The sequence below is a fragment of the Cheilinus undulatus genome, linkage group 10, assembly GCF_018320785.1.
Source record: "Cheilinus undulatus linkage group 10, ASM1832078v1, whole genome shotgun sequence".
Classification (NCBI taxonomy): domain Eukaryota; kingdom Metazoa; phylum Chordata; class Actinopteri; order Labriformes; family Labridae; genus Cheilinus; species Cheilinus undulatus.
The window spans coordinates 11,192,864-11,208,907 of record NC_054874.1 but is presented as its reverse complement, the minus strand read 5'-3'; the positions used below and the strand labels follow the sequence as shown (position 1 = coordinate 11,208,907).

Sequence of the window (16,044 nt, the reverse complement as noted above, 5' to 3'; positions counted from 1 at the left end):
TTCTCTCCTGCCCTCCTTTTGTTCTCCTTTCTTTACTCACGCTTTTCCCTGATCTATTCCCATACTTCCGAGCATGTGAAGAAATGTACCTTCGGCTGGAGGCTGGGTCTGTCCTGAATGTGCAGCAGCCTGAGTGCATTCAGCCATAAATATTTTAAAACAAACCATCTGACAGTTGTAGATGAGAAGTGTATTTCCTATAGTGAGATGCCCATCCTGTCTGCATTCATCCTGACAAATCAATGCTCTCCAGTGTGTGGTGAGTTTTATGTGGAAACACAAATAGGAAGAAAGTTAGGTGTCGTGATTTATGAAAAAGTATGCTGAGCTTTTGACTTGCACTGAAAAGATGGACTGAGGGCAGGATGAGAAGCTCTCATTTTTGTCTTTAGGGGCACTGTGTGCTTCTAGATTGGCATCCCAACACCCTAAATCGCCCCTCTGCTCACAAACTTAGTTGCCAAGATATCACACCAGGCGAGAAAATGTCAGGGTGTCAAAGTGACACCAAAACAGAGCCCAGCAATTCTGTTTAGAGACATGAGAGGACACCAGATTTACAGGAAAACCAAGCAGAGAGTGTAAAACAGTGTAAATTAATCTTACAGCTAGTTAAATATGGGGGAGAAGTAACAATTTACTTGTTTGAAAATGAATTAAAAGGGGCACTGATGGCCAGTGGTTGGGCGCCAGTGCACAAAGAGTTGTCATACATTTATAGTGAAACAGTACAAAACTCTGGTTAAGCGAAAATGTTTTTATTTTAATTAAGGATGAGGTCAAAATTATAACCTCTCCTATGGAAATGTCCACTTTTTGAAGTATTTCTCAAGTGCTGTTAAACAGAACAAGAAATGTGTAACACAGCTTTTCAAACATCCAAGTTTAATTCTAAATGCTTACATTATTTTATTTTGCACCCAATAGAATCTTTTTACTAAAACCAAAAACTACCAGGGTCAAAATTGCTGGCCTATGTGAGAATTGACCTTTTTGTCAAGCCATGGCACAAAGCACTGTTGTTCAATGATGTGCTGTAACTTTGTAATGCTCAAAGCTTGTAAGAATCAAGTTAAAACTGGTGGTTATTTTCTAATTTTCATACAGTATAAAAACTTCAGCATGGGTTTAAGCTGTGACTGGACAAAGCATCGTGGCAAAATCACAAGACAGCATTTCAGACTCCAGAAATGATTCTGAATGTTAGTTCATGTAGGACATGGCAGTCATATGCCCGGCTGTGATCAGCTGAGTCTGATTATCGCCTCCCAGCTCCCTCAGCCAATCACAGCTCTTTCTCTCAACACAGCGGTTTAAATATGATGTAGTACTCTCTTATCCCTGCTTGCATTAATGCACACACACTGCTGCTGCTGGCAAAGCTTAATGTCCTCCACCCCAGTCTCCTCCTTTATAGCATAAAGTGTGTTGCACCCTCATATACAGATTCATGCTACTATGAATTTTTTTTTTTTTTTTTTTTTTTTTTTTTTAGCTAATTTATAGTATTCAATACACTTTATCACAGATGTGTCTATCTATATGGGGGTTTTCTAGCCATGTGTTCCCTGGAAAGTGATGCATGCTTGCCTTTCCACTAAAAACTTCAGTAAGGGTTAGTTCATGCAGAACACCACAGTCATATGCAGAGTCTGATTATCGCCTCCCAGCTCCCACAGCCAATCACAGCTCTTTCTCTTAATACATTGGTGCGTTTAGGGTTAGGTAAGAATGACCTGTTTCTCACTAATCCCTGCTTGCATTAATGCTGATGCACCCAGTGCTGCTGCTGCTGGAAAAGCTTAACCTCCTCCACCCCAGCCACATCCTTCATAGAATAAAGCTTGTTGCACCCTCATATTCAAATTCATGCTATGCATTGATTTCTTTTGAACCAATTTATTGTATTCAATACACATTGTCATAAATGTATCCATCCATATGGGGGTTTCTGGGCATGCGCTCCCTGGAAAGTCAAAGCATGCTGCTTGACTAATCCAGGGAGCATCTTTTGAGCTGAGACTTCTCTGCCAATTAAAACGGTATATCCATTTTGCGAGAGTGTTCCTGACTAAAACAAAATTATTTCACAAAAAACAAAAACTACCAGGGTTTTAACTTTAAGCCCTCTTTGGAACTGACCTTTTTGTTGAGCCACAGTAAAAAAAAGACTGTAGTGCAATGATGGTCTTTAATTTTGTAATGTTCAAAGCTTGTAAAAATCAAGTTCAAACTAAGGGCTATCTTCACATTTGCAGAATATAAAATCTTAAGTAAGAGTTTGAGCTGTCACTGGGGAAAGCATCATGGCAAAAACAAAATAAATCAGTTTAGTTTGTGCTCACAAAGCAGGAGAAGGATATACAAAGTTATTACAGCATTTCCAAGTGTCAAGAACTAGAGAGAGAAATTCAAAGAGAGCCACACAGTCCAGAACAAGCCTGGAAGAGGTCGGAACAGAGAGACTGTGGAAAGAAAACTAGTGAGAGATGTGTCTAAACACCCCAGAACAACTGCCAAGACACTAGTGAATGACTTAGCCAAGTCAGGAATGTAGTCTCAAAGAAGACCATCATAGAGCCCTGCACAGGACTGGACCAAGAAAAAGTCCACTTCTGCAGAAAAGACACCTTCAAGCCAGACTGGTCCGCTAAGGACAACCTGGAGAAAGATTATGCATACTGGAAGCATGTCCTTTGGTCAGATGAGACCAAATTAGAACTCTTTGGTTAAAGAGATGGTGCTTGTGTTTGGAGGAGGGAGAGGCGTATAGCACTAAGAACCCCGTCCCCATGGTGAAACACGAAATCAAAGAAAGAAGAATGTGTGAAGATTTTGACAGAAACCCTCCTGCAGTCAGCAGCAAGACTGGGTCTGGGTTGTCTATTCACCTTCCAACACAATGGCCCAAACATGCGTGGCCTCTGGTGAAGAACTACCTCCAGTAGACTAAAGTGAATGTTTTTGCCAAGCCTGCACAAAGCCCTGACTTGAATACTGCTGAAAAAAATGTGGGGTGAACTGAAGACAGGGATCCATGCCAGAAGACGATCAAATATGGCGGAGCTTGAGAGATTGGCCAAAGAAGAATGTGCTGAGATTCCCCAGGAGATGAGTCTGAGACTAAAACTACTACAAATGACTGCAGGCTGTTACTCAGCAAAAGGAAACACGACTGATTGTTAGCATCAGAGGAGCTAATAATTTAGACCCTGGTAGTTTTTGGTTTTGTGAAATAATTTTGTTTCTGTGTGCAAAGGAAAATAATGTAAGCGTGGAGGATATTATGTCAAATTTTGTTCATCTAGAGGGTGGTCTAGGGGCACTTTATCACATTTTGTCCCCTTTGAGGGCTTCCTAGAAGGCACCTTATCATGTTTATCTACCCTAGGAGCATCTAAGAGGGCACTAATGCTTCCTCAAACACCTTACACCTCTTCATAAAAGCTCCAAAAATAAAATAAAAGAATAAAATCCATGTTTTAATGTTCTGAAGTAGTAATTTGCTTTGGAGAGTTATGTTGAGTCTTTTTCAAAGCTAGCTGGGGTGAAGGCACGCTGTCAAGTAGGGGTACTTGAGCAGAAAGCCTTTCTTTTCATGTGCTAATTATTAAAAAAAATACCCACCATTTCTTGAATGTGGATGTTAGAATCACTTATCAGAGAAGATTTGAAAAAGATATTTCTGGTACATCTGGTTGAAGCGCACACAGGCCCTTTAACTTCCTCTTTGTTGGCACTTTAGCGCAGACACACACGGTCACATAAGCCGACACATGTGTGCAAACAGACACCTTCTATGTTCTCACACAGAGGGGGAGAGTCAGAGAACGCAGGCTCATGCTCTGTTTGCTGGGGTGAACACATCGCCTGAGGCTTCTGCAGAGGGGAATGAAAGCCTTCACCTGTGAGATATTGAATGTGCATCGGTACTGTTTGTGAGGGAGTGTGTGTTTGTGTCCTTTCATGTAATATAGCTACAGCAATATTAGGCACTGAAGCAGTTCATGAAACACTGACACTTTCCCTTTGAGGTTGCTTCGCCCGCTTTGTCCTGGAAAAGCCTTGTTCTGCAAATAAAGTTGGTTTTATTGTCCTTCATTTTAATGGCAGTGTATTTATAGCAACTTTTAATGCATTTTCTTCAAGATAGATTGGTTTCCAGGCCATGAGACATGCTCCTAAGGGGAGTAGGCGTAATGTGACTTTTATGGCCAAAAATTACACAACACTAAGCTGTTGAATATTGAGATATGCTTTACTTAATCTATTTTAATAATGAATTTAAGCTCAGTGCCTCAAAGTTTTTTTCTGTCCTTTAAAAACACAAGATCACAAGCCCATCAAAGACAACAAAATTGAAACAAATGAAGCTTTTAAATGAACTCAGGGATAGTTCCCGAGCTAAGAACTTCTGTCTGACACTATACGGTACCCTTTTGCCCTTTAACAATCCCCAGTGTCCCAAATCACCCATTACTTTCCCTCCCAATCACTTTATTGATCATACCCATTGAGCGGAGGATTTAGCTGGCTCTATATGCCTGCTGAGAGTTTGTGGCCATTTGAAAGTGGCTGTTTTAGGCTGTTTTACAGTGGGACAAAGGTAGGAAAATTCCTGGAAGCTTACGGCAAAGGCAAAATAGATGTCCACCAAATATGAGGTATGCATCAGAAACTACAGGGCCTGTAAAAAAGTATTCACCCCCTTAGATGTTTTACCCTTTTATTGATTTTATAAATCAGTCATTATCTATATATGTATTTTTTTTTTTTTTACAAAAAAACTCTTTGATGTCAGATCTCTACCAGCTAATGTGAGTTAAACAAAAATATGTAATGTGAAATAATGACTGAATAAATATTCGCCCCCTTCAAGTCAGTATTTAGTAGATGCCCCTTTGGCCGCGTCACAGTAGTGAATCTGTGTGGATAGGTCTCAGTCAGGCTTGCACAGCTGGACTAGGGACGCACGCAATTATTCAATATAATGATTACATTTGTTAATCAAATTAGCCAGTGCGGGATTTACAAGTCGGTTAAACTAATGACCTATCATTTTTTATAAACACAAGCTTGAAATCTTGGTCTATAATGCTCTTTTAAACTGTAATGAACCTCCCCACCAGTAGAGGCTGCTGTAGCTTCAGTTAATGGCCTCTGCCTTCCTGTCTGGCACTTGATCAGATGTAAATATGAGAAGCTCAGTGGTGTCTGTAGGAACAGAATGGTATGACAGTTTTTAAGTAGTAAATGGAAATAAAGTGGTATGTTCGCTGTCAAGGGTTGAACTCACATAAAAGCCCTCACCCGAAGTGAAAAGAGGCCACATATCAAAGCATGATATTAATCTGCAAAGAGGAACGAAAGCTGGCAAAGCTAGTTTTCAATATTAGTCAACTGTAGAGAGTATACCAGGGTAACGTCACACACGCTGACACTGTGACCCTGTGAGGAGTTTGACTGTTTCCCAGGGATTTTCTCCTGTTTAGGCTAGTCAGTTAAAAACAAAATTTAAATAAGCGTTTAGCTGAATTTGGGAATAGACACTTAATAACATTCTTAATCTGGACACTGCAATTTTACTGGTCTGGGCCTCTCCAGAACATCCACCATGTTGTTACCCTCTACCTTTAGAAGCCTTCCAGGGCTGGCTGCTGAGAAGCATCCCCACAACATGATGCTGCCACCACCCTGCTTCACAGTGGGGATGGCGTGTTTGTGGTGATTGCAGTGTTTGGTGTCTGCCAAACATAGCGTCTTGTCTGGTGGAGAGTTCTTTTGTCTTTATGGTGTAATGGTAGCGAGGACTACTGATCAACCAGTGACCAGAACTTCCAGACAAAACCTTACAGTACATTCATTTGAGACACATTTACTGCACTCAGGTGATCTCCATTTCACTACTGCTAGCACCAATGGCTGGACCTCTGTCGAACAAAGTCGGTTACTTTATTAAAGGGTTTGACTTCATCTTCATGGATGTTTTGCCATTTTATTAACTTTATAAATCAGTCATGGTCAATTGAATTGGCTTTATGACATTTTTTTTTTACCAAAAATCCTCTTTAAGGCCATAGGGAAAACAGATTTCTATAAAGTAATGTCAATTAAATAAAAATGTGTATTGTAAAAAAAGTGACTGCTTAAATATTCACCCCCTTTAAAGTGACTGACCTAATTCAACAGAGGTCCAGCCAACTGGTGCTAGTAGTCCCATAATTGGTGACATGGGGATCATTGAGTGCAGTGAATATGTCTCAAGTGATTGTGATATAAAGACACCTGTGTCTGGAAGGTCCAGCCACTGGTTAATCAGTATTCCTGGCTACCATTACACCATGAAGACAAAAGAACACTCCAAATGAAAGTATGAGTCAGGCTTGGATACAAGATTTTTTTGGTCTAAAATGGTCCAAAATGGTGCTTTTTGGCCACCAGAAAAAAACGATATGTTTGGTGGACACCAAACGTATCACCACAAATGCACCATCCCCACAGTGAAGCACGATGGTGGCAGCATCATGCTGTGGGGATGCTTCTCAGCAGCCAGGTCCTTGGAGGCTTGTAAAGGTAGAGGGTAAAATGAATGCAGAAAAATATAGGAAAATCCTTGATGTCAATCTTATTCAGTCTGCAAGAGAGCAGCAGTTTGGTAGTAGATTTATTTTCCAACTAGACAATGTCCCAAAGCATACAGCGAAAACTACACAGAAATTGTTTTAAGTCAACAAGTCAGGCCGTGACCTCAGTCCAACAGAGACCTTGAGGCCAGTCTTGAAAAAGAGGTTTTTATGCCCAATCCCCATGCAACCTGAGAGGGCTTGATCAGTTTTGTCAACAAAATCTCCAAAACATTTCAGTTCAGTTTTAGTCCATAGAAAGTCCAAATATTCTAGTTTTTACTTTTGGCCAAAGCATTCATTCTCTTTGCCTCAATCAGGTTCCAAATCATTCTAGTGTCAAACCTGGGATCCCTACTTTCTACAGCTGAGAGGCAGACAAGCTACAGATGCATTGTGTTTTGATGGATTCACCCACAGTGGGGAAATACCTTAAATTTTGAATCTCATTTTAGTCTCCTTGACAAAAACTCAACATACTTTTTGTCAGAGTTTTTATCATCAAAGATCTATTGTTCTCTAGTCTTAGTCCTGTCTGTCTTGTGGAAACATGGTTGTCACAAACAATTGTAGTCATAGTTTTAGTTGATGAACACTGCTTCAATCCAACAAGAATTGGCCCATAAATGTTAGTAGGCGGAACGTAAGGGAGGTTATCGAGGCAAGGGGTATAAAGGATTGAGCCTTTGTCTGGACACAGGCAAAGGCAGATTTGGAGACTTCCACTCCTGCTGTTACTCAGAGATGATGAGAATGTACTGTATGCTCACATGTGTGTATATCCCATTGTTATATGCTTCCATAGATTTTCCTCCTCTGGCTCTTTTGGCTGTAAATAAAAATAGGGTAGGGTCTTATATTGCTCTTTCCTGCACCCCCCCCCCAGCTCCTTAAACCACCCCTGGCAATGTGAGCGCCCCTACTTACATATTCAACCACATCTGCTCGTATTTATGCTGAGTTTGCTCCCTACTTTCCTTGAATGCTTGCCAAATCATAGACATGTTGATCTACTGTGAAGTAAGTTAAGAGAGATCACAGCAACCAGTGACTGACAGCAACAACTGTTCCTCTACCAAGTTTCTGTCAGAGCTGTCAAGCTGTCCTTACTGTACAGAATATTATTATCTTCATTTTAGCAATTTATTACATTTAAACTCCTACTGCTTGCATTATACATTTTTAAAACATACCAAAGAGAAGATGTAAAGACTCACTCCTATTGAAATAAACACCTACAGTAAAAACTGTAAACAAATGCTTCCTCATCCAGCTGCTCCAAATGATCTAAATCAGTGCATGAAACTTAAAAAGGGTACTTATCTACTTTTTGTACTAATAACTCATTCCCAAGCTACTCAGGATAATTTGACAAGGGTTTCTTGTGGTGTGAGACAATTGCAGTCCTCCTGATTTCTTTGTGTATATATTCCTCCATTTGTTATGAAACCTATTTTGGAAAAAACAAGAGCAGGCAGCTGATTTGGATGTAAATGCTTGAATGAACTTGCATGGGAACTGAAGAGCCAGTCTCAGTTCACTCCCAAGTGCACCAAAGTTCAGTTTGCCGCAGGTGAGAACGCAATCCGACCAGGGGGAGCAGGGGAAGTAATCCTAATAGCACGGAATTTTGAGTTGAATTTGACTCTACGGGTTCATCTAAAAGAAACTGAATGTCATAAAAGTTCATTGTTTTTCATGATTTACTTCAAAAATTTAAACTTCCCTATATTCTAGATTCAGCTTATACAAAGTGAAACATTTCAAGACTCAGTTTGTTTTAATCTTGACGATAAAGCTCAAAATATTAGAATGTTGTGGTAAAGTCCAATTTGCAGAGGTTTCCTGTACCTTCATCCTCTCACTATGGTTCAATACACACAGCCACAATCATGGGGAAGACTCCTGACTTGACTAGCATCCAGAAGGCATCACTGACACCCTCACAAGGAGGGTAAGCCATGGAAAGTCACTGCTGTTAGGGCAGGCTGTTCTCAGTGGCTGTATCAAAGCATAGTCATGGAAAGTTGCTCAGCCTTCAGAGAATTGTCAAACAAAGCAGATTCAAGAACACAAGGAGTAGACTGAGGCTGGAGTTGGTGGATCAAGAGCCACCACACACACATGGGTCTAGGAAATGGAAGCAAGTGTTGTGTTCTTAGTGTCATGCAATCCTGAACCACAGAGTTCATGAGCTTCCTACCTGGGCTAAGGAGAAAAAGAACTTGATTGTTGCTCAGTGGTCCAAAGTCCTGGTTTCAAATGAAAGTACACTTTGAATTTCATTTGGAAATCAAGGTCCCAGACTGTGGAGGATGATCAGAGAGGCACAGAATCCAAGGTGCTTGTAGTCCAGTGTTTCAGTGATGGTTTTGGGTGTCATGTCATCTGCTGCTGTTGGTCCACTGTGCTTTATCAAGTTCAGAATCAACGCTTTCAGCCGTCTGCCAGGAGATTTTAATGACCTTCATTCTTCCATCTACTGAGATGTTTCATGGAGATTCTGATTTCCTTTTTAGCAGGACTTGGCACTTGCCCACAGTGAAGCCAAAACTACCGGAAAATGGTTGGCCACCCATGGTATTACTGTGTTTGATTGTCCAGCTAACTGGTTTGACCCAAACCCCATAGAAAACCTCCTTAAAAGGAAGATGAGACATCAGATTCAGATGAGCTGAAGGCTGCTATCAGAGAAACGGGGGCTTCATAACACCCCAGCAGTGCCACAGGCTGATCGCCTCCTTGCCATACGGCACAGATGCAATTATTTGCGCAAAAATAACCTCGACCAAGTACTGAGTGCCAAAATTGGCATTATTTTTCAGCAGGTCAGCATTTATACATTATATATCCTGCTTTTGGACTGATATTTTACTTTGTATGAGATGAATCTTGAAGAAATGGAAGTTCATGTCTTCAATTGAATCACAGGGAAAAAATGAACTTTTTCATGATATTTAAATGTTTTGCGATGCACTTGGATACTCTGCAAAAGCACAGCTCAACACAGAATCATAGCATCTGCAATTGATGTCGAATTGGTTTGCAGTGCGTGGCTAATGTTAGCATCGCTAACACCAGCAGGTTTACATGGACATGCCTGTGCATGTGGTTGCACCTGCTCCTGCTGATATGCCTGTTCAAGATGATACAGCTTCAACATGCAGACAAACTGAACAACTCTGAGATGCAATTCCTCACTGTTAGGCTGCATCAGGTCATAGTGCAACCTAAGGCCATATGGCAGCAGCCACTGACCGGAACTACGGCCCCGGCTAGTGACGGGTGGATATGTTACACAACATTTGACCTGCCTTTGACAAAATGCAATGTGAAAGCTATCCAAGCCAAATGAAAATGTTAGCTTCAGCCATGAATTGCACTGAGTATCGCTAACTTTAAATGTGAAAGTGACCTTACTTAAGCATGTCTCAGCTGTCCAGACTCATGGTGCAAAGAGCAAAGTACATGCACCTTTGGGTATTTTATTTATGTTCTCTTTTTATCTGCTGCTATTCTTAAATGTGCATTATAATCTGCCTGACTCTGAGTGTGTCACTACTTAAAGGGTCATACGAGGGTCAATGTGTCAATGAGCATCTCTGTCATGTACTGACTTATATTTATTATTGTCTCTGTTTGCTGTTTGTGATTGTATGTATGGTCTGGGTAGACTGCGAAAACTGAATTGCCCTTTGGGATAAATAAAGTTGTCTGAATCTGAAGTATAGTGTTGTTTCCCTTGGTTAGCTGGATCCTCAAGTAGGCTAACAGTCAGTATAACAGCTTAATACAGTGGAAAAGTGTTTTTTCTTTACTACATGTTCTGCTAACCCTTAATTCCTCCTAAAAATATAATTAGGGCAGCTTTTAACAAAGGCAGCAAAACATGTAGGAAGGAGATCCCTCTTTTAAAACTACCAAATGAAAAAGTGCAGTTCTCTATTACTGCATATGACTGCAAATATAAAATGCCTGTTTCACTGCTGTCTGTCATTTTGATTGCTGCTGGTGTTTAAGTCTCATCTATAATAATGTATTGCAGAGTCAGATAATCACAAGTCTGAGGAAACCTGCAGGGTGAATATAGCAGTAAAAATAGAAAGAATGAGATGAAGGTACTTCAGTCCTGAAAGATTGTTCCTGGGTACACCTCATCAGTAAACTAACTTATTTTTAAACACTGACAATGGTCATTAGCATGTTTTTTCATCTTTCTGTGTGATTTCGGTTGACATGAATGTACGTTTTTTTAGCGTTTACATCTTCAAGAGCTCCTTCTGCTTTGTGCCTTTAAATGTATTCTAAGTCTAAAGAAGTGAATATCTGAAAACATTTAATCCTGCCAAGCCAACAAAAGCTTTTGATAGTTGCTAGTTGTAGTGGGAAACTGCACAGCATATCATTACAACTAAGAGGCCAAGCAGCTAATTCTAGGGCTCCTTCATAAAGACAGGCTCCTCCTGATTACGCCTCCACTTCTCACTGATCTCTCTCAAACACAAACACTGATGAGGTCTCGCTACGGGCCTTTCATCCCTCTCCCCACTCAGTATATTTTTAAGAGCGTGAGGGGAATGTGTGTGCTTGTGTGTGCTTGAGTTTGTGGGAATACCAACAATGTGTAATTCTCTTGCTGTCTAACCTGCTGAATGAGGGGGAAGAGTGGCTGCACACTATAGAATTTAAAACCTGATTTTAGGCCTCAGTTTTTCTCCCTGTGACCTTTCTTGAGGCTTGTTGTAACTGATTATTTGTCCTAATAGTCCTCAAATGTGTGGCAATTATTTTACTGCTCCTAGTTGGCTTGTCGTCTCCAGATCCAGGATCTTACTTGTCAAATATGCTTTTGCTTTTTGGCATAAACAAACAAGTAGGACTGGCCACACGCTAGACGATTTTAAGCCCAACCAGACTTTTTCCCCACACTCGGGGTGAGACGTGTCCCGATTTGAAGACATTGCAAATATTTGTCCGAATAATCCTCAAGTGTGCTGTTGAAATGATCTACTGCTCCCTTCCATGTCTGAGTCTCCCTGACCTCTAATCGTAAATATCAAACATGTTTGATTTGATAGATTTTTGTTTAAACCGCCTCAAACAGAATTCCCAAAACAGCTAATGAGAGCAGGCATCATCATTTTCAACTGGTGGAGAAGGCATCGTCCTCACATTTTTTTTTATTAATCACTTTATTTCATTGTTTATTTCTTGACTGATGTGATATTCTAACACTCTGAGATAGTGGAAAAAGTCTTGAAATATTTCAGTTTTTATGAGATGAAACTAGAAAAAAGGACATTTCAAATCTTGAATTAAATCACAGGAAAAAAAAAAAAAACTTTTTCATCATACTCTGATTTTTAAGATTCACCTGTAGCCCTTTAAAAATGAGCTTTGACACCTCCAGACTATTGTGGACTCGCTATGTCCTCTGGACACATCAGAGTTTGTTCACACCTAGCATTAGGGCTAATATGAATTAGGGAGGGAATATGAATATGAATTAGGGAGGGATCTTAATGCATGGTGTCAGCAGGGCCAAAGCCTCACATGTCCTATAATCCATGGTGAGCTAAAATGACATTTTTGTGCAGCATATGAGCTGCTGTTTAGCCCAAGTCTGAAAACGACAGATCCTCTGGTCTGTCACTGCTGGACTTCAACAACTTTAAGTGTAAATCATTGTCAGAATATAACAGTTTCATTTTTCCGAGTCAAACGGGTTAAAAAAAGAGAGACAGAATAATGGAGGAAGGTCAGGCTTTCTGTATCTACTGTGAAATATTTTAAGAGAAGAATGCAGCAGCAATAAAGCTGACATTGTGCTTTCAGTTTTTATCATTTTTGTGCTGCTGCATTTTATTTTAAAGGTTGAACAAGCCCTCCAAAATAAAGTTTTCCCCCTCATTTGTGAAAATACAACAGTCAGGGAAGCCTGTAAGAGAGGGAAAAAGTGAAAGGGTGGCACGTAAAAACTCTAAATATAAACCTCATGCAGGTTAAGTGTGCATCTATAGCAGCCGTGGTTGGTTAAAGACAGCCACCATCATAACACACCTTGATTACTCATTATTCTTTTTTCATAGTTCACACCTGTGGACTTAAACACCAACCTTGGTTTCTGTTCATAACTCTTACCTGTCTGTGTGTGTTTTTTTTTCTTTCAGTTTCTGTCGGCTATGAGTACGAGTCATGTCCTGGTGTTATCCAATGGGAAAGGAGGACGGCTTTAATGCAGGGATTTGAACTCATCCCTTCGAATCTGGGAGGGTGGTCCCTGGACAAACACCACGCCCTCAACATACACAGCGGTGAGAACAGATGTCACACCTGTGCACTGTTTTAGCTTTTCCTGGTAAATTAAGGACAGCCAGTGTCCTCATCGTTAAGGAAAAAACATCAAAGGTATGTTTTCGTGTAACTGTCAAGATGTAGAATTCCCAGGGTCATGTTCAAGTCGTATGAACAAATAGAAAATAGAAAATCACCCAGAAATTTAACAAAAGAAAACAGTGAACTTAGACACAATAAGGACTGATATGATCAAGTACCAAACCATATGATACACTTTACTGGCCCCTTAGGGGAATTTGTCTCGGACTCCAAGTGCTGCACACAAAACATCAGAGTAATAAAGCAGAACAACAGGAGAAGCATCAGTCCACGTGTAAACACATACATTTGATGGCAAAGTGAAAACAGAATTTTAGACATTTTTGCACATATATTAAAAATAAAAAACTGAAATATTACATTAGTATTCAGACCCTTCACAGCAACACGTGAAATTTAGCTCAGGTACCTTCAATTTCTCCCAATCTTTGCTGAGATGTTTCTTCACCTTGATTTGAGTCCACCTGTGATAAATGAAATTGATTGGACATGATCTAGAAAGGCACACGCCTCTCTATAGAAGGCCTCACAGCTGACAATGCATATCAGAGCAAAAACCAAGCCATGAGGTCAAAGGAGCCGCTTGCAGAGCTCAGAGACAGGATACCCAAGAACCCGATGATCATGTGACTGAGCTCCAGCGATCTTGTGTGGAGATGGGATAAAATTCCAGAAGGACAATCATTACTGCAGCCCTACACTGATCTGGGCTTAGCAACTAATCCATAGTAGCATGAATCTAAATATGAGGGTGCTACAGCTTCATTCTATAAAGAAGGAGGCTGGGGTGGAGGTGAAGCTTTATAAGCAGCAGCTTGGTGCATCAGCATTAATGCAAACAGGGATTAGTCAGAAGTGTGTCATATTTAAATGGACCACTGTTTTGAGAGAAAGAGCTGTTATTGGCTGGAGGAGCTGGGAGGTGATTGTTAGGATCAGCGGGGTGTATGACTTTCATGTCTTGCATGAACTAACCGGGCTTCACTGCGTCGCAGGGGTTAGCGCTGTTGCCTCACAGCAAGAAGGGTCAGGGCCTTTCTGAGCGGAGTTTGCATGTGCTCCCCATGTACATGTGGGTTCTCTCCGGGTAGTCCGGCTTCCTCCCACCACCAAAAACATGCTCATTAGGTTAATTGGTGACTCTTAAATTGGCCGTAGTTGTGAATGTGAGTGTGCCTGGTTGTCTGTCTCTCTATGTCAGCCCTGCGATTGACTGGTGACCAGTCACCAATCAATCTTCATTTATAAAGTTATAGATTGTTATGAGAATAAGATAAGAAAACCAATAAGAGATAATATTATATAGATATATATATAAAAAGGAGGGCTGTTATATGATTATTTTCAGGAGTTAATTGCAATTAATCTCCCTTTTGTCACATTTAAAATTCCACTTAAATTCTCCATGTTTCATTTTGAATTTCTGTACTGTTTTAAACAAACAGTGTCTTAGCCAAAGCGTGCTAAAGGTGCCGAGAAAGAATGTGACTGATTGCATTTAAAAATCAACGCGTTAATTATGGGCATTAATCACATCATGATTAATGCATTAGTGCCTTAATGCCTTAATGTTAATTACATTCTCCCTTCTGCTCAGGAATTCTTCACAAAGGGAATGGAGAAAACGTCTTCCTGTCCCAGCAGCCCCCAGTCATCAGCACTGTGATGGGGAATGGCTTTTACCGGAGCGTTCCCTGCAGTCCAAGCTGCAATGGAGCCGCTCGCGACATGATGCTATTTGCCCCTGTGGCTCTCGCCAGCGGCCCTGACGGCTCTCTCTACGTAGGGGACTTCAACTTCATCCGCAGGGTCCACCCTGATGGATACACCAGAACCATACTGGAACTCAAGTGAGATTCTTTATTATGATTTGTGTGTGATAAGAGAAAACACTGATCTTTTTGGGGCTCTCCCACAGTGGGTTTGGATCGACTCGAGCACAATTAAAACAAAATTAGCTTGGCAGATATGGGTTAGTAAGGCATTAGCATGGTTGGCATTAGTGTAGTTGGCATCTGGGGTTGTGATCTGTTTGATCTCAATTGAGCAAATTCTGAAGTTTGTCTCCATGCAAAGCAGAATGTACGAGTGTCAGACATCATAGACTCTAATCTACCTCTTTAGATGTGAGGGAGGCTGAGAGTCCTTGGCATGAAACAAAGATACGATTTTTTTGTGGATTATGGCGATGATATCTCCTACCACGCTGCAGGCACTACATCTTCTATTTCTGTATTTTCTCAAGCGTAGAATCTCGATGGGATTGCACAGTCATTTGTCCTGTAAAGTGTTCTCCTTATGTAACTTTACTCTCTCGTTCTCTGTTATTGTATCCCTGACTAATATTTCTGGTTCAGACAGAGGTTTCTTAGTGTCTGTATTTGATACTTCCTTGTCCTCTGGGAGGAAATGCCAAAAAGCTTCCTGTTTAGGTTAATATTTAATGTGAAACAATGTGGAGGACTAAATCAACTCTAATCTTACTTTATAAAGGAAAAATTGACTCACTGTAGCCTGTGAAATTCTGAGCGACTCTCGTTAGCATCAGAAATGATTGTGTTTTTCTTTCTCTTCTCTCCTTTGTGTGTCATTATCAGGAACCGGGACACCAGACACAGGTAAGAACAGATGATTTTCAGCCTCTTTATATGCTTGTATGCAAAAACAAACACATTTTCCTGCTGCAGCTTGCATAATTGCATTGACTTCACTATTTGTCTTCTAACATCCACATAATCTGCATAAAGAAAGGTTGCATTCAGAGTTATCACATCCTCATATAGTGAAATTTTCAAGTTGAAATCAGCCAAAATGTGAAGGATTTCACATTTCAGAGGATTACTGGGAGTCTGACTGGAGGATGCCTCTCCTTCTGAGCTGGACTGAGAGCCTGAGGCCCTTTATTGCCTCGACATCATCCCTAACTCAGCCTCAGCGCTGGTCTGAGCTCTATACACCGTGTTCGACAGAAGATTAGACAGATGTTATAGGCTGTGTGTGCGAGTGTGACTGTTTGCGTGTGTCT

General features: G+C 40.7%; 1 protein-coding gene across 1 annotated transcript in view; it reads left to right on the top strand.

Moving 5' to 3' along the window:
- Window positions 1-16,044, top strand: part of tenm1 (teneurin transmembrane protein 1) — a 351,544-nt gene that overhangs the window by 248,889 nt on the left and 86,611 nt on the right. The window contains exons 19-21 of the mRNA XM_041797861.1: window positions 12,794-12,937; window positions 14,617-14,869; window positions 15,617-15,637. Of these exons, the coding sequence (XP_041653795.1) occupies window positions 12,794-12,937; window positions 14,617-14,869; window positions 15,617-15,637 (418 nt within the window). The remainder of the gene's footprint in view (window positions 1-12,793; window positions 12,938-14,616; window positions 14,870-15,616; window positions 15,638-16,044) is intronic.